Source organism: Physeter macrocephalus, chromosome 14 (assembly GCF_002837175.3).
Source record: "Physeter macrocephalus isolate SW-GA chromosome 14, ASM283717v5, whole genome shotgun sequence".
NCBI classification, from domain to species: Eukaryota; Metazoa; Chordata; class Mammalia; order Artiodactyla; family Physeteridae; genus Physeter; species Physeter macrocephalus.
In genome coordinates this window covers 5,926,339-5,948,202 of record NC_041227.1, presented here as the reverse complement: position 1 = coordinate 5,948,202, position 21,864 = coordinate 5,926,339, and the positions used below count along the sequence as shown (strand labels likewise).

At 48.2% G+C, this 21,864-nt stretch overlaps 2 protein-coding genes across 3 annotated transcripts in view; both read left to right on the top strand.

Annotated features, from left to right (window-relative positions):
- The window catches only part of RTF2 (replication termination factor 2), a 41,494-nt gene extending 29,358 nt beyond the window's left edge, over positions 1-12,136 (top strand). The window contains exons 6-9 of one of the 2 annotated variants that reach the window (XM_007104815.3): positions 7,544-7,657; positions 10,709-10,763; positions 10,871-10,966; positions 11,781-12,136. In XM_007104815.3, the coding sequence (XP_007104877.1) occupies positions 7,544-7,657; positions 10,709-10,763; positions 10,871-10,966; positions 11,781-11,956 (441 nt within the window). In that variant the 3' untranslated portion in view covers positions 11,957-12,136. Of the gene's footprint in view, positions 1-7,543; positions 7,658-10,708; positions 10,764-10,870; positions 10,967-11,777 lie in introns of both variants that reach the window. The other variant, XM_007104814.4, reaches the window with a different exon arrangement.
- A 433-nt stretch (positions 12,137-12,569) lies between these two features.
- On the top strand, positions 12,570-19,159 carry LOC114483946 (uncharacterized). The gene is made up of 5 exons (XM_028499076.2): positions 12,570-12,739; positions 13,039-13,066; positions 15,794-15,994; positions 17,972-18,240; positions 18,953-19,159. The coding sequence occupies exons 1-5, from the start codon at positions 12,594-12,596 to the stop codon at positions 18,975-18,977; spliced, it is 669 nt and encodes a 222-aa protein (XP_028354877.1). The 5' UTR covers positions 12,570-12,593; the 3' UTR covers positions 18,978-19,159.
- The last annotated feature ends 2,705 nt before the right edge of the window (positions 19,160-21,864 follow it).

The window sequence follows — 21,864 nt, the reverse complement described above, 5'->3', positions numbered from 1 at the left end:
CCTCCCTCCGTTGTGGCCTCTCCCGTTGCGGAGCACAGGCTCCGGACGCGCAGGCTCGGCGGCCATGGCTCACGGGCCCAGCCGCTCCGCGGCACGTGGGATCCTCCCGGACCGGGGCGCGAACCTGGCTCCCCTGCATCGGCAGGCGGACGCGCGACCGCTGCGCCACCAGGGAAGCCCTGGGCCTTATATATTTTGATAATCTTTTAGTTCCTCATATCTGCAGCCTTTGGTGAATAGCATCATTAAAATATGTATAGTGTACAGTAGAATTAAATAGCTTCCAGACAGTAAAGAATGTTTTGAAGATTACCCGTTCAGTTGACTGAGGACATATGACACCTAAGGGATTTTGTAGACTATCTTTCAGTAGCAGTAATTACCAAAGTTACGGTTAAGGATGGTATTAAAATTTTTTCCTTTTCGTGGTACTAGAAATCACAAATGATTTCCAGTTATAGTTCTCAGAATGGAATTATTTTACCTTTTATTTATGTTTTTGTCCAAGCATAAAATATTTCCAAGGAGTTGTTTCAAAATACATTACTATCCTAATTATGAGAGCCGGCGAGCATATTCTCCTTCTTCTTTTCTGCCTTCTTTATCTGTCTGTAGTGCCCCTCTCCCACCGCCTCCACTGCAAGCCTCAACAGCCAAGAACAGAAGTCAGCAGTATGGGTCTGGTACTGTGTGTTGCCACTAGAACACTTAAGGGCAGTCATTTTGAATTTGTTACGACGGGATTTAATTTGTTATATAGGCTTTTCAGGGGGAGTTGGCAACATCCTGATAAAAGATTTGCTAAATCTTTTATACTTTGTGGGTTTGTTTTTTTTTTTTAATTTGGTTGCACCGGGTCTTAGTTGTGGCACGCAGGCTCCTTAGTTGTGGCATGTGAACTCTTACCTGCGGCATGCATGTGGGATCCAGTTCCCTGACCAGGGATCGAACCCCGGCCCCCTGCATTGGGAGCGCAGAGTCTTAACCACTGCGCAGCCAGGGAAGTCCCTTGTGGTTTTTTTAAAAAGGTAATTCCTGTTAGTAAATAGAAAATGGGCATCTTTAAAGATGAACTTGTAATATTTTGCCATATATTCCATCGACTATTACTGTTTTAGAGTATTAACATTAGCTTAACCAGATTAAACAATTTAGTCTTTATTTTCTGGACGGCAGATGGGGGTGTATGATAGTACCTGCCTCATGAGGACACTGGGCTAGGGGTGTGGAGCACACGGCTGAGTGTTTCCCTCTGAGCCTGGCCCGGGGCGGCGCTCAGTGCTTGAGCTGGGTGGGGCTGCTCGGTACCCGCCAGTCCTGGAGCAGTGAGACCCTCAGACCATGAATGTTCGTTCTCTCTCCAGGTACTGCATGTTTGTCCTAAAGAAGTCACTGTAGCTGCAGCAATGAAAATTTTGTGTCTGTTTTTTTTTTTGTCGTCTCTGGGCTCAGAATGATGTCCAAAAGCACCCTACAAGTTAATAGTTTTTTCTTGAACTATGTGAGATTTATCATAGTAGTTAGACTGATTTTGAATTCAGACCATCAAAGCTGTCCAGTAAAATAGATGTCTTAATCAAAACATGCTTATTCCTAAAATGTGTATACGTTTCTTCAGCCACTTTGATGTGAAGGGGAAAACTACATTTTAGGATATCCATTTAAAACAATCACAACAAAAACGTTTTTATTAGAGGACTGTTTTTTGAGAGGAAAAGATGCCCGCTACTTCTGCATTTTAAAATATTACTGATATTCCAATAGTTCTATTTTAAAACCATGGAGGAGGCGCAGAAAAACATATTTTAGTAATAAGACCTGCTCAGCCTGTGCCATTCGTGATCTCTGCATGGTTAACGAAGCACTTACGGAGAGAGGCTCGCACATGGGGTAGAGGTCCTGGCCGTGTCCGCGCCCAGACTGGCTTTTTTTTCCCTTCAGTTGCTTCTCTTGCTGTGGCTCCGGCTGAAATCACATGAACAGAGTTGCTTGGCAGGTTTTGTTACCCTTTCATCCCTGGAGGATTTTATTTTTGTTGATCCTGATGCGTGGGTTGGAAAATAGAACCTGCATATTTCTTCAGGGCTGGCCCCCTGCCTTACAAAACAAACAGCAGAAAACACCCAGCCCAGGTGAAGGGCAGCGCAGGGTAATTGTCGGATTCTGAAAGCTGGATGAAATCCTGGCAGTCCTGGGTCAAATTCTTTAAGCGTTTTTAAAAGTAGGAGGCCAAGTTTGGTTATGGGACACTTTTTCATTAAAGGGATAAATAAAAGTCACTTAAAAATCTCATTTGATTCCTAAGTAGCATTCAGAGTGCTTCAGCGTGGCTTTCCAGAGGCCTGACTTCAGGGAGGCAGGTGCGCCCTGCCGTGCTCCGTCCTCCCGCGGCCCATCTGTGCATGGTTAGTAGTAACGGCTCCCTTTCGTTATTCTCCTCCGGTGAATACTTTTCCTCCTAACATCCTTCCTTTTCTGGTTTAAAAGGTCCTCCCGCTTGCTGGACCTCTCTTTAGGTTTACCCCAGATGTGTCTGTCGGGAATGGTGAAGCCAAGAGATGTGAATCACACCCCGCAGAGACTCTCAGCTTCGTGGGTGTCCAGACACCTGAGCTCTTTATTTAGTCAGCCGAGTTCAGCTTTTCTTCACCTGCTGCGGTGACTCGAGATACCTGTTGCTCTTTTGCAGAACAGATGTTGCTGTTGCCCTAGAAAGATTTCTTAACTAGGCAGATAGAACCTAGTCTCTTTAATCTTAAGGGAATGCAGCATTGCTGCACGTGTGACATGTATGCCTTTTATATAAAAACAGGTCCGTGCAGCCTTTTAGCGGGGAGACCCTGTATATGTTTGCATGGAGTTGTTCACATTCTGGGAGTTGAGAGACTAATTTTATCAAACAAGAGTCAGGAAAGGAAAGGCCACCCTGCCAGCTGGTGAAGTGTTGCTCCAACTCTGCCCCCAACCCCGAGGGCTTGTTTTAAATTGTTCTGTGAGTGCTGTTGAACTGGCCTGGCAGGTCCGTCCCTAGGGGAAGAGGATTGGCGCTGGATTTCACCTGGACCTCACATGCTTAACCTGGAAAAAAGCAGTGGAAGAACCTGAGAAAATGATGCGAGAGTTGCCTGCATGCAGCTTTATACTCCCATAGCTCTAAGGGGGAGACAGAGTAAAACCAACCATGCTGAACGAAGTGTTGTAATAAATGGACAAAAAAAACAGGCTTAACGTATCAGCTTCTTTTTTAAAAAAATTTAATTTATTTATCTTTGGCGGCATTGGGTCTTCGTTGCTGCGCACGGGCTTTCTCTAGTTGCGGCGAGCTGGGGCTGCTCTTCGTTGCGGTGCGCGGGCTTCTCATTGCGGTGGCTTTTCTTTTTGCGGAGCACGGGCTCTAGGTGCGTGGGCTTCAGTAGTTGTGGCTTGAGGGCTCTAGAGCGCAGGCTCAGTAATTGTGGCGCACGGGCTCCGTTGCTCCGCAGCATGTGCGATCTTGCCGGACCAGGGCTCAAACCTGTGTCCCCTGCACTGCCATGCGGATTCTTAACCACTGCGCCACCGGGGAAGCCCTGTATCAGCTTCTTATACTGATGTGATTCAACTAAAATTTTTGAAAGATGAAAATCCTAATAAATAAAACAGACATAGAGCATAAACATGTAAATTAAAAAAAGAGAAGCTGTGAATACAGTGGGGTGTTTTATGTTTCTTAATCAAAGCCAAAAAGGAACTGTCTTCTTCTGCTTTTTAGATTAGCATAAGTTTTTTTTTTTTCCTTCTTTTACATGGTATGATGGGCATTCTCACATGTTGTAAGGAGGGTAAAGTTCACGTGACCTTCTAGGGGAGCTATTTGGCTTTAAAATTTCACTCCCTTTCATCCTGGTTTGAAATATTTCTTTAGGTCATGTTCTCATTCCTTCATTCAGCAGTTATTTACTGAGCATCCACTGTGTGCAGGACCCTTGACTTAAGACTCAGCTACAACCATGAAAGATAAAGACAGAACCTTCCCATTTGGAGCTTACAGTGTGACAGAGGGAAGCCCTATTTTAAAAGTCAATACACACGTACAGGCATACATTCATTTATCATAAGCCGTGAATGCAGGAAACAGGGTTCTGTGATAGAGAACAACCAAGTCTCAGAAGTGGAATTTGGGGGTCAAAGATGCATGTAATCAGTTGTTCATCACAATTATTATTTGTAAGAACAAAGATTGAGAAACCACTATTCCATTTGTTTGTGATATAAATATACAGATATAGTAGCATATTACTCTTAATTCTGTTTCCTTCAGCACTTTCCTACTGGCCTTTTTTCCCAATATTTAAAAAAAATTAACATCCAGAGGTCATGTGAATATACAACTTCTAGTCTGCTTTTCCTTTTAACGTAATGAGCATATTCTGTGTTGTCGAAAACTCTAAAATAACTATATACTCTTCCTTTTTAGGAATGTATTATGATTTATTTAGCCATTTCCCCACTTTTTTGGACATCTGAGGTACAAGTAATAAAAGGAAGCAAAACTGAAAATAAATATGTGATTTCACCTGTATGGGAACAGTACACATAGAAAAATGGGAAATACGGGTGTTTTCTCCTTTGTGTACCTGTTACTTTTATAAGCAAAGAGAGGGTCAGTCCCTTTGGGCCACTGTGCCTTTGCAGCAGCCCCCCTCCCTTTCTAAAGCCCCCCCCCGCCCTTTAGTGCACGGAGAAGAGCCCCTGTCTGGCAGCTGACATCGTGGCAGAAACCTGCTTCCTGCCCTGGTTTTACTCGCCGCCAGGGATGGGCCGCTCCTCGCAGGGCCCTGGCTTCCAGCAGAAGCCTGGTGAGGTCAGGCATGACCCCAGAACAGGTGAGGGGCCCGTAGCTGGAGGGAGGGCCGCGTGCTGCCATCCTCAGGGGCTGCCCGCTCAGGTCCAGGCAGTTGAGGCCTTGAGGGGTGGGTTTGGTATTAGTGGATTTTTTGAATTTGGGGACAAAGAGCAAGGTATCTCAAGTTTTAATGTGCAAGGTTCCCGGCTCATTGTTGTTATTAGCAGCTGATTCAACTCTAGGACTACAGCTCGGGTACAACACACCACAGCAGCAGGCAGGACAGGGCCCACCGTCCCACGTAGACAACTAAACAATCGTGTGCAGGGAAGGAGGCTGCGGACCGCTGGCACGATCGGTCAGACCCGGGCAGCGGGAGTGGTGGAGAGAGGCGCAGAAAGCCCGCGGGGGAGGAGGAGGAGGGCTGTGGCGGAACCGGGGAGCAGATGCGCTAAGGAGGGTTATTGACGCCAGAGCCCCCGCCCCAAGCCCCACCGGGCCTTATCTACCACCTGATTCTGTTCCTGCGGATTCTTTTTCCTTCTCTCTCCAAGGAGGACAGCCCCCAGCGGAAGGCTCTGCCTCAGTCTCCCACAGCCGGGGGCTTCCCAGGCGGCCTTCCCCTGCAGAGGGGCTGTTCCCCTCCCCTGGCCTCCTGGCATCTCTGTTCTCCAGAGGCAGCCCGTACCACACGCCCCCGTCTGTGCACAGAGCTCCTCTCTGTGGCACCAACCTCAGGCTTTGTGGGTCTTTACCACCTTAGAAAAGGAGCCGACTTTGACCTAGAGCTGTGGGTTTTGGACACAGAACCACAATAAATAAACCAGCTAAGGCAGCGGCCAAGGAGAGTCAGCAGACGGGGACCGGCTCCTCTGTGTGTTAGGAGGTGCTGGGAAAGCTGTGGCAACTCTTAAGAAAAAGAGCAGTTGCGTGGCTTTTCTTGTGCTGAGAATGTTTTCTCTCAGAGAGATTCTGGGCGTGGACTCGGCATACGGCCGTCCTCACGGCCCACGTTTGTCCAGTGATCCAGCAGGGCTGTGTAGCCCTCAGATGGTAAGGGGCAGAGACCCAGGCAGAGTCTAGAGGAGGCCGCGTGAGGCTTCCTCCTGCTTTCTCCCTTCCACGAGGGGGCACAACTCCCAGCGAGGAAAATGCAGCAGCGCGTACTGTCATCCCTCCCTATTGGTTGGGGGGCTGGGGGGATTGGCACGGGACTCCCGCATATACTGAAATCCGCAGATGCTCAAGCCCCTTACATAAAATGGTGTAGCGTTTGCATATAACTGACACCCATCTTCCCGTTTACTTGAAGTCATCTTCAGGTTACTTATAATACCTAATGGAATGTAAATGCTATGTAAATAGTTGTAAATGCAGTGTAAATGTTATGTAAATAGTTGCTGGTCTATGTAAATAGTTGCCCCGCCCTGCACTGGTACGTGGCTACTATATAGTATTCAAGTGTTGCTTTTTGGAACTTTCCGGAAAATTTTTTCTTCCCAAATATTTTCTGTCTGAAGTTGGTTGAATCCATGGATGAGGAACTCAGGTTATGCGATGCTTCTGCCTAGGGAAGCTAGTTAGAGACATGATGCTGAGGGCTGGAACTTGGAGCTCCATCTGTGTTAGTGAAATGCAACACTGGTGATGGTTGAGTGCTCAGTGCCCAGCTCTGGGCTCCATTCCCTACGGCGTTACCCTTAATTCTTGCCCCAGCCCGATCATGCTGGGAGTTCAGTTTATCCCCATTTTACAGATGCGGTAACTGAGGCCGAGGTCTAGGTAGAGGGACTCTGGAGAGTCCACAGGAAGAGGGAAACAAACCCCGAAGTGGATGCTGGCCCAAATACGGTCCTCAGCGGGGCTGGCTCCCCAGGGAGCAATTGAAAATGCAGCTCCCCTGTGGGCATGACTGCACAGCTGCAGCCCAGGGAAGCGCCGAAATGCAGCCTGTGCCTCCGGAGTGGTCCTTCCCTTCTCCTGCTGGGATTTAGCCCACTTACCCTAATTGGCCAACTTCCTAAACTCTAGAACAGTGGTTCTCAGAGCCTGATTCCCCCACAGGCAGCATCTGCATGACCTGAGAAAACATTAGAAATGCAAATTATCGGGTCCCACCCTAGAACTCCTGAATCAGAAACTGGCGGTGGGTCTCAGGGATCTCCCCGGAGATGCTGATGTAAGGTCAAGGTTGCAAACCTCTGTCTGGAATGTGAGATCTCCCAGTCTCTCGCTTTTAGCCTTGGCTCAGCTGTGTGTGAGTCTCACAGGCTCTTCTTAAGTCGGTCCTCATGAGATGAGCCAGCAGTAGGTGCTCAATAAGTATTGCTAATGATTCCGTAGACGAACATTTCCTAAACGTCCACCCTGTGCTTGGGTCTTTGCATGGGGCCCCTGGAGGTCGGGTCCAGTGGGGAGGCCTGTAAGCAGAGAAGCCCAACACAATTAGGAAGTGGGAGGAACCCTGCAGAAATCCAAGTTCCTAGACACCAGCCAGGGCCGGTCTGGCAGGCAGGCCTGCTATGCTAACTGTACACAGAAGCTTTCCCAAGCAGGGCTCAGGGTCAGAAACTGGCCAAGCCAAGGTGCAGGCAGGGAAACAACAGGAATTTCCCAAGAACTTGAGGACCAGTGGTTGGGTTAAGAGTGAGGGCCTGAGGGTAGCTGCTTTCCGCGTGGTGACGGAATCTGTCGTCTTCTCTCTTTCGTCCTCTTCAGTGTGGAGCTGCCTTCCAGGAGGACGACGTCATCGTGCTCAATGGCACCAAGGAGGACGTGGAAACGCTGAAGAGAAGGATGGAGGGGAGGAGGCTGCGAGCCAAGCTGGGAAAGGTACCGGAGTCCTGAGCTCGGTTCCTCACCTTCCCGAGTTTGGGTGCAAGTCAAGCCTGCAGGTCCTGCCCAGCCGCGGCCTCTGCTCCAGAGCCCATTGCAAACCCACCAGCTGTGCTGCCGGCACTGGTTCGGGGTTTGCCGCGATCGAGGCGGTTTTTATGACCAGGCGGGCCCGGGCTCTAGAAGATTCCAGGTGGCTTTGCTGGGTCGGGCTCAGTGGTCTGCTCTGCGCTCGGCTGCCTCATCGGTGAAGGGGGGTGGGGGGTCACGCCATCTGCGGGGGTGCGGGTGTGGGCAGGAGGGTAGAAAAGCTCAGGCCTGTGAAGTGCGTCCGGAGGGCAAGACGGCCACCACGATTGCTGCGCGGGCACTGAGTGTAAGAGGCTTGGTGTCACTCCTTGTAAAACTGAGGAGGAGTGAAAGTCACCACCCCCGGCACCTCTGGAGAGCCTGTGCGGCCCAGGTTTGAACGTCCTAGAGATCTGGGGGGAGCCCTGGGCCTGTGCTTCCCACCCACTCCTGGGAGTGCAGATGCAGATGCGCACACACACACGCATGCAGACACACACGCGTGCAGACACGTGCAGACACGCATGCAGGTGGACACACGCACACGCACATGCAGACACGCACATGCAGGCACACACGCACACACATGCAGACACACACGCGTGCAGACACACGCATGCACACACGTGCAGACACGCATGCAGGTGGACACGCACACGCACACGCAGGCACACACGCACATGCATGCAGACACGTGCACACGCACACACACATATGCACACGCGCGCGCGCGCGCACCCCCTCCCTGCACTCCCTGGAGCAAGGAGACAAGCAGCCTTCCCCCCGTGAAAGCTGCCGCCTGGCCGTCCTGAGCCTCCCCCGGCCCCGGTCTTGAGTGGCGCCCCGGCGATGCTTGCTGATGCCCGGCGCTCTGGGTCTGGGGTGCTGGGGTGAAGGCGTTGCTTTGCGCCCCAGGTTTAGAACCACCTTCCATAAGCAGTGGAATCCGTGCTTAATGATCTGATGTGATGAGCAGGCTCAGAACAGTTGATCAGCTAAGAAATCATTCAACGTGTCATCGATTCTGGATCCAGTAGTAAATTTTGTTATTTCTTGAGTACTTACAGATGATAGCCATGGTCTTTTTTTCATTCTTTAAAAAAAAAAAAAAAAAAAAGTTCAGGGTAAATGTGGGAGAAACTTCATATCATCATCAGAACTAAGGCAAAAGAATGCCTAAAGTATTAGAAAATTAGTTTTAGTATCCTGAGGACATAAAATTGTGAAGAGAAATAGCCTGTCTGGTTTTGTGCTACTGGTGTGCATTTACCAGTGATGTAATAATTAAAGATTTTTCAGGTTTTTCATTTTTTTAAATCATAATAGAGGAAAGTACAAGACCGTATCACCCTGGAGTAATATATAATTCATGGTCATGAGGCTTTAAAAAGCTGAGAATATGATAGCAGTATTGTTATTGTGTATGGGTCCAGAATTCTCAGAAATAGCCAAACCACTGGCATCTCCTCCTTTGATAGCTTCACTTAGGTAGAAAATAAATAATGTGTGTGAATGCGTCTGTAGTACAAGGAATTGTGCGCAGCTTTTGTGATCGAATACCAGTAGAAGTACTCCATGAAGCAGTCTTGTATGAGGTTATTACAATGTTCATGAGAAATAAAGAGACGCTCTGTCATTTAAAGGGGTGAGTTCGGGTTTAGAAGCGAATAGAAGTTTGAGATATTTTTGATGACATTTACGAAAAAGGATCTGCTTGTTCTTTGTTGCTACTATTGATCAAGTTTGGTTTTTAAGAAGCACAAAAGGGAAAAATTGTATTTTAACGGAAGCTCCTAGAGACATTGGTATGGTCATTAGCCTTCTTCTTACTTTAGTGAGTTGTCTCCTCTGTCCCAGGCTTCCTGCCAAGTTGTTCAAAGCCCGGTGGAACTAACATGCCCCTCTCCGCAGAATACTCCCTGGACCTTCTGGGAATGCTTCCTAGAGACGGCTACCAGGAAACCAAAATATTTCCCCAATATACCCGCAGCTGGAGACAGGGCATAGCATTTCCTGTCTAAGGCCTCATTGCTCGTGCTTTCCAGATAACCTCAGCTGTGAATGGAGGGCTTAGAAATTAGCAGTTTTCTGCATTTTTTTTTTTGAAGGATGAGGTGTTACCCTCACAGATTTGAATGCGCGTCTTGCATGTGTGAAATGAACAGGACGTGTTTATGTTTTATGCAGGTGTAATAGATCACGTAGCATGTATATATTACAGGTTCAGGGCCACTGCCTGAGCAAGGTCTGACGTTTTCTAGTGATGGGAGCCTTCTGAAACGTTTAGGCTGTGTATCTTTAACGCCACCTTTTGCATGCTTAGGAAAACGGCATGTTTAAAGTAAATTCTCTGAGTGAACATAAGTCCTGTTTGTCCTTTCTGTGATTTAATCAGCTGTGTGGTTTTAGAATGGTTTGTTTCGTTTCTTAAATTTTTGCTGACCAATTTAACTATTATGAGCGACAGAATTCTAACAGAAGTAATCCAGAGTTGAGGAGAATTGGCTAAAGTGTTCTTTAGTACAGGCCTCCAGTCCTTATAGTTAACTACACAAATGTCAAAGCAGTTGGACAACTCTGAAGAAGTCTTCCTGGAAAGGTTCAGGTTCAGCAGTGGCTGGACTTCTGTTGTTATCCAGTTAACTCTGCTCTTTTGTGTGTGGTCGTCACCATTACCAAACACTGACTGTTACCACTGAAACCTGTCCTCCGCATTTAGATTTTTTGAGGATGTGGTTTTGGAATGTAACTCTACAGCTGAGCAGTCTCTACGGATGGATGTCATGTGAGGCGAGAGGGCACGACTGGAAATGACGTGGGGAGGCCGAGGTTTAGGGCAGAGGATCAGAGTCTTCTTCAGCGGGAGCCCTGCCCTGAGTGACCCGTGTTGGCCTCTCATTGAGCTCCCGGACTGGCGGGGGCCACACACCGAAATCAGTGAATCTGAGCACGTGTCCACCCTCCCCTTTCTTTTCACAGAAAACAAAGAAACCCAAAGTGGCAGAGTCTCTCTCAAAATCAGATGTCAGTGAAGGTAAGATGCTAAAAGAGGTCCTTATTTTAGCAAAAATAAGGCCATAGGCTTGTTTACTAAATAAGTTCCTGATGTCGTTTTGTTTTGCTTACGTTGTTCTTTCACAGAAGCCCCAGGACCATCAAAAATGAAGACAGGGAAGCCCGAAGAAACCAGCCTTGATTCTCAAGAGAAGAAAACCACCTCGGCTCCCAGAAGTGCAGGTGGGTCCTGTTGAGACGGCAGTGGGCCACCTAGATGGCTGGGAACCTGCGCGGGTGCGTCACGGTTTTGCTGGCATGAATTCGAGAACTCAAGCTCGTCCTCATGGTGTCTCTAAATAGTTCACTGAGCTCTCTTGGCGGGTAACTAAGAAACAGTGGATTCACCTTAGAGGAGGAGCCCTCTCGGGACGGAAGGGGTGTGGGCACAAATGCCAGTTTTCCTGTGGAGTCTGCACTCGGGGCCAGGCTAACAAGGGGCGCCGAGGCCTGACTCGGGCGTTCCCTAATTTAAGGCTGGGGCTCGCCTTGCACCACGTGTGCACTCAAGCCAGCCTTCCTCCACCTGCTCTTGATGGAGAGCCATTCTATTTGCTGGATAGTCCAGGATTTAGTGCCTCTCTCCCGAAACTCACTACCTTTAGCAAAGAAAATAGTATTTCTTTCACAAAGAAGAAAAGCACAGATTGATGAGGTAAAGGAGTGTGCAATCCTGTGGTGTGATCGTCCTCCAGAGTGTTCACGGGTTCCAGTCCCCCAGACACACCTCAGCCACCTGGCCTCGGGCTCTGATGTACGTCAGCCCCAGAGCTGGGACCAGTGCCGAGAATATATAGCAAGTAGTGGTGAGTGTGATTTTAAGTACAGTAGCTTCATTTGTTTTTAGGGCTTGGCGATTGAGATAATGTATTTCAACATTCACCCCCAGAAAGCAGGAGGAGAATTCCTGGGATTAATGAACTTTTTATAGTATGTGACGTTTGGAATGATCTGTAGTACCAGCTTTAAAGTTTTGGGCTTTTCTTTTTTCCAGCAGCACACGGGAGCTCTTCTGGAAAAGCCGGGAAGCCTCCGTGTGGAGCCATGAAGAGGTCCATCGCCGACAGCGGAGAGTCAGAAGCTTACAAGTCCCTTTTCACGACCCACAGCTCCGCCAAGCGCTCCAAGGAGGAGTCGGCCCACTGGGTCACCCACACGTCCTACTGCTTCTGAGGCCTCGGCACACCCCAGAGCTCGGAGCCGGCGTGGCAGGGCAAGACGGGGGCTCGGTGACCCTGCCGGCCCCACCCCGTCACCCTCTCCGCTCACCTCCTCCCCCGGTGCGCGTGGACCTGCCCACGGCCGAAAGCACGCTGGCCGCACTATTTATGCTTAAAATAATTAAAGGCGCCAGATTCCTCACGGGTATGTGGTTGGCTCATTTTGACTCAGATTCTCATGGTTTTGCTCGCGTTGGTTAATTAATTAAACAAGCCAAGTGAAACCGAACTTGAGAAAGGACGAGTTTGAAGAGCGTTCCCCCTGCAGGGCTGTAGGAGGGGTCGTCTCGGCGCCGGGGAGGGGACTGAGGGGCCTTCCTTGCGGATCGCCTTGATGAGAGAGGAGTTTTAGTTGGCACTGATGATTTCGTACGAAAGTCTAAAGTCCGCTCTTGCTCTCAGCTCTGTATTTTTCTTCTTTCTTCCCCGAACGTTGAGTAAGAAAATTGCAGCCATTGCACTGATAGCGATTGTAGTTCTATGACATCATGTCAATTCCACTTTCTCTCTCAGCAGAAGATTATAAAAGGGGGAAACTGTGCATAGAATTGGTGTATCTTATCCATAAAGTGTGTTGAAGTGAAGAATTAATGAAATTCTCCTATGAGACTAAGAATCAGGAACATCCAGGTTCAACACTGCCTTTCTGGAGACAGTTGTATCATTCAGATGGTTCTTTATACCAGATCCAGGGCCCTGGTTTCCATGAAAAAGCAGGCAAAGGAAACACAACATTGTAAGTCGGCCGTACTTATGTAAAATATATTTTTTTAAAAAGCAGGCAAAGGAGCTGGGAGAGGAAGGTGGGAGGCGAGAGGGGCGGCCTCAGAGGGAGGATTCTGGGGAGCGGGTGGAGAGCCGAACGCAGCCTGCTCCGTCCCCGGTCCTGTACCTCAGCAGGCTGGGGAGTCGGACCCGAGGACCTGTTGACATTGTGAATATAGAGGAGTTTTAGCAGAATGATATTAACATCAGTGAATTTCTGTTGTGGACTTTTCCAGAACAAACCTGAAGATTATCTGTTTTCTTTCCCAGATCAGCATTTATATACCTTTACATACAGGTAAGTCTGGTTATAATAGCTGTGCCTATTTCCTAATCAACGCTTGGGCCTCGCGCCCCCGTAAGCCCTGCACAGATGCTCTTGGCGGGGAGCCCCGCGTGCCCACCCCACGCTGGGGATCATGTGCCCCGGGGCAGTCTGTGCCTCTGGATCCCACTCTCCGTCTCCCCTCCTGGTTTCAGACCATCTCACAGAACTTCATCACTCAACACAGTTAGAGGCACGGTGCAGGCACCCAGTGGACCCTTGGTTATATCCAGCAGAAGGCTTTATTCCCCGGGAATAAGTGTGAATCAGGTGACCCAGCAGAACAGGTACAAGCCCTGCGTTCCATTAGCCAGGACTTTTTGTTTCATGTCATTTTTAGAAACTGATGGTTTCCAGCGCACTGACCAGTGAGCCCTGGCTATACTCCTGGCGGCGGCCTCTGTCATCCTGCAGGCTGTGTCCCTCTCGCCTCAGAGTCTTCACACCTGCCTGGATGTCAACCACTTCGCCATTTTATCCAGCCTCCTCCTGATCATCCCTCACATTCTACCTGAATGTCTTTTTCAGGAAAGCCTTCCTGCCTGAACCAACCTAGAGCTGCCCCCTTGTGTTCTCTTAAAGCTCTCTGTTCTTATCACAGATGTTATTTTTTTCTTTTTTGGCCACACCATGCAGCATGCAGGATCTTAGTTCCCCAAACAGGGGTCGAACCCGTGCCTTCTGTATTGGGAGCATGCAGTCTTAACCACTGGACCACTAGGGAAGTCCCCTTAGCACAATTTTAATGAAATAAATGATACTCTTAATTAACTCAGGCATTGCACACTCAGGTGAAGTCAATGAGCGTAACTGTGAGGCGATAGGGAGTGGTGGGGACTGTGGAGAAAACATGGCCACCTAGAGGGGCGGTTGCTACTCAGCTCCAGCAGAGAGGGGCCCCTGTGTTACCAGATGGTCCATACTTTTCAAAGGAAACTTAGTTTCCTTTGAAATCTGGCCTTTTTAAATGAAGCCGTCCCCCCACCGACATTTAAATATTGGCAAATAATCATTTTCAGAAACAATGTAGGCCAAACAAAGTACCTCAGTGGCTCCTAGTCTGTAGCCTCTGTTTTTTTGGTGGTGGATTTTTTTTAACCTCTGGTTTAATATCCTTCTTTCCCACTAGGCTCTCAGCTCCACAGGGGCACATGCCCGGGCTGCTCTGCTCACCACAGCGTCTGCAGTTATCAAATAGAAAAACAAAAATAGATGGACTCTCCCAGTAGAGCATGAGGGTCAGAAAGAACATACTGGCAAGGAGATGGCCTTCGGTCACTCCCCCGCCTCTCTTTTTATTGCCCGCTGGAAATTTCACCATTTCCCTTTAAGCCCTACTCCCAGGTGACCCCTGCGAGCCTCTTTATCCTCTGCCCTGAAGTCATCACAATGGCCCGAGCTGGTTCTGGCTCAGGGCCTCTGTGACATCACCAACCGCCCAGCCCAGCCCTGGTCCCCAGTCTCCGGGTGCAAGGGCAGACCAACACACCATGAGCCACTTTGTCCCCCATCTCTGCGCACCATGCGGACGCTGAAATGGTTCTTGTTCTTTCCTCTGTGCCTCTCCTGCGGCTATGCCTTTATGTTTTCTTCTCTGAGAGATAAAGCCAAAGAACCCCAGGGGAAGGTGCCTTGCGGAGGGCACTTTCGAATTCGGCAGAATCTCCCAGAGCATGCCCAAGGCTGGCTTGGGAGCAAGTGGCTCTGGCTTTTTTTTGTTGTCGTGCTGTATGTGATGCTAAAGTTTCGAGGAGATAGTGAGAAGGGTAAGGTAAGGATGGCTCCGTTTTTCACACCACATTGATTCCATCTCAGAAAGCTCAGACTCAGAGGAATACATGCTCTGGTTGTTACAGGCAAGACCGTTAAGTACAACGAGTTTGAATACAGGGTACCTACTTCTGGTCCTGAGAAACGTTGGCTAACTCATTTCCCGACGTGTCCTTAGGGAGGACGGTAGATCTTAACTCACAGAGGTGGGGACTCATAGTTGAAGACCACCTTCTGTTTAGTGGGCAACTAAAACCGTGGCTCAATAGTTATCCTGTTAAATCAGGTTTTTCAAATTGAGGATAGATTCAAGAACTTGGCGTGTTTCAGGTCAACATTATTTATGGAGGCAGAGTCACTGCCCTGATTTTTAATTTCCCTAGCGTTTGAATCATTACAAGTTGCTGAACTGAATGGAAATGGTATCATTATCCCAGATAAAGGAAAAGACCTGTCGTAAAGGGTCAGAGGTGTCAAGAGGTAACAGCCTGTCCATAAAGTGGCTGAACAGCTCTGAGAAGGGGAAGGGAGAGAAATACGGCAGCATGTTCGCTCCTGGACAAACCCACCGCTTCAGGATTCTGTGTCCAAACTGATGGGAGCAGGGGTTGGCAAACCTTTTCTGTAAAAGGCCAGATAGTTGATATTTTCAGCTCTGCAGCCCATTCAGTCTCTGTTGCAAGGACTCAGCTCTGCCGTTTGAGCATGAAAGCGGCCATAGACAGTATGCAAATGAACGAGCCTGGCTGTGTTCCAATAAAACTTTATTAACAAAAACAGCTAGTGGGCCGGATTTGGCCATCGTTTGCCAATCCCTGGGCTAGATCAATGCTAGAGCCAACTTCTCTTAGGTGAGCCCAGCTCTCTCAGAATTGTGTCAAAACCAGCAACGTCAACGGTCTTATTCACCCTGAATATCTTTCTTGACAGGAGCAGAAGAATCCTCCTGCCCTTCGAGGCTGTTCATTTCGCTCTCCAATAAGGAAAAATCAAAATGCTTCCCCCAACAAAGACTATGCATTCAATACTTTAACCCAGCTCGAGATGGACCTTGTGAAATTCATGTCCAAGGTGCAGAATCTGAAAGCCGCCATGGCAACCGGCGGTAACCTCAAGCTTCAGAACTCAGAGGTGCCTGCAGACCCACACAGTAATATTACAATATATGAGATATGGGGCGAAGAAGACTCCGAGTGACTGGGTTTGTGTGTCACAGTAGGAGAGAAAAATTTGAGTGTTGACAAACCGTATGCAAACTAATAAAACTATTCTGAAGAAAAAGAATTCTCGAATTTGGGATCTTTTTCCTTTCTCTTTTTTTAAGCTTGAAAAAAGTGTGAGGCCAGTAGCCATAGCAGTTATTGTTTTGTTTTTGCCTTCCTCACTTCCTCTAGAGCTGAGGGTGGTGAGAAGTGCATGGACAGTGACATTAGTGTAGGGTGACATTCTTGGCCACTGTGCCATGGCCCTTGTAGAATAAGGCTTGGGAAATTTGGGGTAAGATGCTGATATTATTTGCATAATAACTATCTTTACAGTAGCTATTTTTGCAAAAGACAGAACCTTTTTTATCTTTATGATTTATTATATTACAAAGGACAACTTTATAGGTTTTAAAATGATTGTTAGGAGGTGTGTGTGTCAAGGGGTTGGTGGATTCTAGAATCATTTCATTGTCTTACCACCAGAAAAGTCGTCTTACTCATTCTGTCTCATGGGCCCAGCCGCTCCGCGGCACGTGGGGTCTTCCGTTCCCTGCATCGGCAGGCGGACTCTCAACCACTGCGCCACCAGGGAAGCCCAAACCATGTTTTTAATGTAATTTGGATATAGATGAGCGAACCAGGGCTTCCCAAGTTGGTCAATATGAATATTCTTTATAACACTTACTTAAAATATGGGTATTTTGGCATGTTTGTGTGGCTAATGGAAACTACACTTACTCCAGGCTGCTCTGTTAGCTCATGACCCCTAATCTAGGCCAGCCTGGTAGTTTTAGAGACGTGCAGGGACTTCCCTGGCAGTCCAGGGGTTAAGACTTCGCCTTCCAGTGCAGGGGGTGCGGGTTTGATCCCTGGTCAGGGAGCTAAGATCCCACAGGCACCTAGTGGCAAAAAAACAAAACATAAAACAGAAGCAATTATTGTAACAAATTCAATAAAGGCTTTTTAAAAAATCTTAAAAAAAAAAAAGGCATGCAGGTGCAGGCCTGGGCAGAGACATCAGTCTTGGCCACTGTGCCATGGCCCTTGTAGAATAAGGCTTGGGAAATTTGGGGTAAGATGCTGATATTATTTGCATAATAACTATCTTTACAGTAGCTATTTTTGCAAAAGACAGAACCTTTTTTATCTTTATGATTTATTATATTACAAAGGACAACTTTATAGGTTTTAAAATGATTGTTAGGAGGTGTGTGTGTCAAGGGGTTGGTGGATTCTAGAATCATTTCATTGTCTTACCACCAGAAAAGTCGTCTTACTCATTCTGTCTCATGGGCCCAGCCGCTCCGCGGCACGTGGGATCTTCCCGGACCGGGGCACGAACCCGCGTTCCCTGCATCGGCAGGCGGACTCTCAACCACTGCGCCACCAGGGAAGCCCAAACCATGTTTTTAATGTAATTTGGATATAGATGAGCGAACCAGGGCTTCCCAAGTTGGTCAATATGAATATTCTTTATAACACTTACTTAAAATATGGGTATTTTGGCATGTTTGTGTGGCTAATGGAAACTACACTTACTCCAGGCTGCTCTGTTAGCTCATGACCCCTAATCTAGGCCAGCCTGGTAGTTTTAGAGACGTGCAGGGACTTCCCTGGCAGTCCAGGGGTTAAGACTTCGCCTTCCAGTGCAGGGGGTGCGGGTTTGATCCCTGGTCAGGGAGCTAAGATCCCACAGGCACCTAGTGGCAAAAAAACAAAACATAAAACAGAAGCAATATTGTAACAAATTCAATAAAGGCTTTTTAAAAAATCTTAAAAAAAAAAAGGCCTGCAGGTGCAGGCCTGGGCAGAGACATCAGCTGTGCGAGACCATGGAAATTCCCTTATTTCTACTTCAGTCCAAATTAAAGTGGGCCTGACTCTCCATCACCTTCCTTCCCAGCCACAAAGATTTCGAAGAGTTCATCCTCATCGTTGGAGCACAGTCCTCAGGATCAGCCGCACATACGCGTTCGGGAAGAGACCTCAGATCAGAGCCGGCCATCTCTTCCCCTCTCGTAATTGTGACGCTACCTTTGAAAGGTGTTCCCTGAACCCTTTACTTTTTCCCGAAACTTCAACTTCCAGGATGTGGAAAAACTGGAAGGAGCTGAGACGCCTCCTTTGTGCCTTCTGTACTCTTTCTGGGTGTTTTCAAGCAAATGGGACTATGTGAGTTATTTTCACAGCACATTCTGAAGAAGTGCAGATAAGGAAAAAAGACTTTGGTTTTAACCTGTGATGTCAACACGGGGCACATTTTAGATTAGAATAGAGATAATGTAAAGGTTGCCAAACCATGGCTCACAGGCCAGATCAGCCCACTGCCTGTTTTTGTACAGCCCATGAGCTAATAATGGTTTTTATACTTTTAAATGGTTGAAGAAACTCAAATGATGAATTGTATTTCATGACATGAAAATTACATGAAATTCGGGAATTCCCTGGTGGTCCAGTGATTAGGACTTGGCACTTTCACTGCCAAAGGCCTGGGTTCGATCCCTGGTCAGGGAACTAAGAACGGCAAGCCATGAGGTGAGGCCAAAAAAAAAGAAAAAAATTTCATGAAATTCACATTTCAGTGACCATAAATAAATTTTTATTGGAACACAGCTGCACCCATTTCCATATTTTCTATGGCTGCTTTTGTGCTCTGTGGCAGAGTTGAATTACTGCACGGAAACCATTATGGCCCCAAAGCTGAAAATATTTACTAACTAGCCCTCTACGGGAAATTTTGCCAATCCTAGTTTATGCTAATCTTATTTATATGTTAACCAGAAAAGGTGTTTATTGAGAACCAATGTATTCAATAACCTTCACAAATATCCCCTCTTTGTCTGATAGGCAAAAATGTAATTTCATATCATATTTTTGTGTCTAGTTTTGTCCAGGTCACTACCAGCTAATGATGGGAATCCTAAGAAAGAGCAAAACATCAAAATGCCTTATAGCAAATCGATCGAGGACATAAATGAGAACGAAATCTGCTGTACAATTGGATTTAGCAATTGCCATAAAATAGTGTCCCGGGTCTTTGCCTCGCCCTAACACAGAGCTTTGCAGACCTCAGTGTTGCCTGGAAAACAGTGTTTCCTCACCCCAGTCCATTTCATGCAATATTTTCAGGCAAAAATGCGTTAGATATAGATGGAGAAGCCAGAGCTCCACAAAGCTGCTCACCTCTGTTGTTCCAGTGTCAACTCAAACCCCAGTGTTACCAACTCCGCAGTGACTCAGCGAATCGTAGCCGCCGGATCGCTGTAGTTGTCTACACCTGCTGTCTCTGTCAGAGGAGGTTCACTCGGGTGGTTGGCAGTATTCGTAGCCGAGACCCTCTCCTGGGGGCCTGAAGAGGCCGCCGCCATATGCGAGGTGATGGGCCGTGGGGCAGGGACGCGAGGGCAGCCTTGAGGATCTGAGAATGGTCTCCAGTCAACAGCTAGAAAAGAAACCCGGAATCTCAGCCATACAACTGCAAGGACATGGGCTCTACCAGCAACCAGTGACCTGGAAGAGGCCCCCGAGTCAGAGGGGATCCCAGTCTGGTGAGACGCTGAGCATATGAGCCCACCTACCAGAAGATAGACTCCCAGCCCACAGAAACTGTGAGATAAGAAATGTGTGTTGTTTGAAACCACTAAGTGGCTTTGTGGTAGTTTATTACAAAGCAGTAGAAAATCAATACAGCGCACACACACGCACACACACACACACGCACGCACACACACACACGCACACACACACGCACACACAAACTTTTTCCATCTGCTGTTTCTGACGCCTCGGATGACACATCCATGCTCGCTCTGGCCTAGTCACCAGCCTCTGAACCAGGGGAATGGGACCCAAGGAATACTGGCAGAGGATCACGAACAGGGATACCCTGCTCCTTGAAACCAGAGGTTACGAAGTGTTGGCTCAGGGACCAAACCTCCCCCAACCCGGGCATGTTTGACCCATAATCATATTCTCTAATATTTTATTTTGAAATTTGTAGATTCACAGGAAGTTGCAAAAGTAGCAGAGTATCTCCTTATTTGCTTGGCCTGGTTTTCCACATTGGTTATATCTTAAGCAACTTGAGGACAGTCACAAAACCGGGAGACTGACATTGCAACAATGTGTGGGGGGAGTTCTGTGTCGTTTTATCCCGGGTGTGGAGGCCTGGGCCCCCCACTCCACCATCCCAGCAGAGACCCCCACCAATCAGTTTCCATCTCTGTGATGTTTTTAAAATTTTATTTATTATTTTATATTTATTTTTGGCTGCGTTGGGTCTTCGTTGCTGCGCGCAGGCTTTTCTCTAGTTGCGGCGAGCGGGGGCTGCTCTTCGTTGCGGTGTGCGGGCTTCTCATTGCGGTGGCTTCTCTTGTGGAGCACGGGCTCTAGGCACGCGGGCTTCAGTAGTCGTGGCTCGCGGGCTCAGTAGTCGTGGCTCGCGGGCTTAGTTGCTCCGCGCATGTGGGATCTTCCCAGACCAGGCCTCGAACCCGTGTCCCCTGCATTGGCAGATGGATTCTTAACCACTGCGCCACCAGGGAAGTCCCCATCTCTATGATTTTTGTCCTTACAAGAATGTTATGTGAATGAAATCATACAGTGTGTGACCTTTCCTTTTTTTTAATATTTATGTATTTATTTAGCTGCACCGGTTCTTAGTTGCGGCACGCACGCTTCTTAGTTGCAGCATGCGGGCTCTTAGTTGCGGTGTGCAGGATCTATCTAGTTCCCCGACCAGGGATCGAACCCGAGCCCCCTGCATTGGGAGCTCAGAGTCTTAACCACGGGACCGCCAGGGAAGTCCCCTACAGTGTGTGACCTGTGAGGCCGGCTTCTTTCCCTCGACATAAGGCCCTTCAGATCTATCCAGGTCGTCTCATGTGCCAGCACTTCATGCCTGTCTGCTGCTGAGTCCGTGGAAGCCTCTGCCTGCCGTGTGGGGGAAGTTTTGGTCTCTTGTAGGTTTCGGTGATAATTACAGAGCTGCTACAAAGAATCGTGTGCAGGTTTTTACATGAACACGCATTTTCAGCTCTCTGGTATAAATGCCCAGAGTTGCGGTCGCTGGGTCACATGGGCAGTGCATGTTTTGGTTTCCACTAAGGGTCAAAGATTTAGAAGAAGATACACCCAGGGAACTGCCTCTCTTTCCTCATTCCCGCGACCCGGATCCCACTCCCTCCTGCCCTCCACGAAGCCCTGTAGTGATGTGATCAGCCTCTTTTTTCTGTTTTGTCCTTCCTGTCTTTCTCTTGCAAAAACGAACAGATGCGTGTCTATTTTCTTATACCCCTTCTTTCCAACGTGCAGGACAGCAGGCTTTCCAAATTTGGGGCTTTGCTTTTACCACTTAACAGAAGGTTCTTGGAAATCCCTGCAAAGTGGCTCTTAGGGGGGTCTTTCTCATTCTTTTTTTCCCGCTGCAGAGTGCTCCATTGTGTTTGTTCAGCCCCCGTCTTGTATGTGGACATTCAGGTAGCTTCCAGTAGTTTGAAATGACGAATAATGATGCAGTGAATAACCTTGTGCATACATATTTTTATGGTGTTGGAGATGTATCTTCAGGGTAGGTTCCTAGGAGTGGGCTTGGTGGGGAGAAGGGTGAACGCATGTGTGGTTTTGTTTGTTTGTTTTTTGCGGTACACGGGCCTCTCACTGTTGTGGCCTCTCCCGTTGCTGAGCACAGGCTCCGGACGCGCAGGCTCAGCGGCCACGGCTCACGGGCCCAGCCGCTCCGCGGCACGTGGGATCTTCCCGGACCGGGGCACGAACCCGTGTCCCCTGCATCGGCAG

What these genes read in the sequence shown, in the direction of transcription:
- LOC114483946 (XM_028499076.2), top strand. Translation starts at nt 12,594, where the DNA reads ATGAAATTCTCCTATGAGACTAAGAATCAGGAACATCCAGGTTCAACA. An exon ending in GGCAAAGGAAACACAACATT is followed by an intron (nt 12,740 to 13,038) that starts GTAAGTCGGCCG and finishes TTTCTTTCCCAG; the next exon opens with ATCAGCATTTATATACCTTT. An exon ending in TCAAGCTTCAGAACTCAGAG is followed by an intron (nt 15,995 to 17,971) that starts GTGCCTGCAGAC and finishes CTTCCTTCCCAG; the next exon opens with CCACAAAGATTTCGAAGAGT.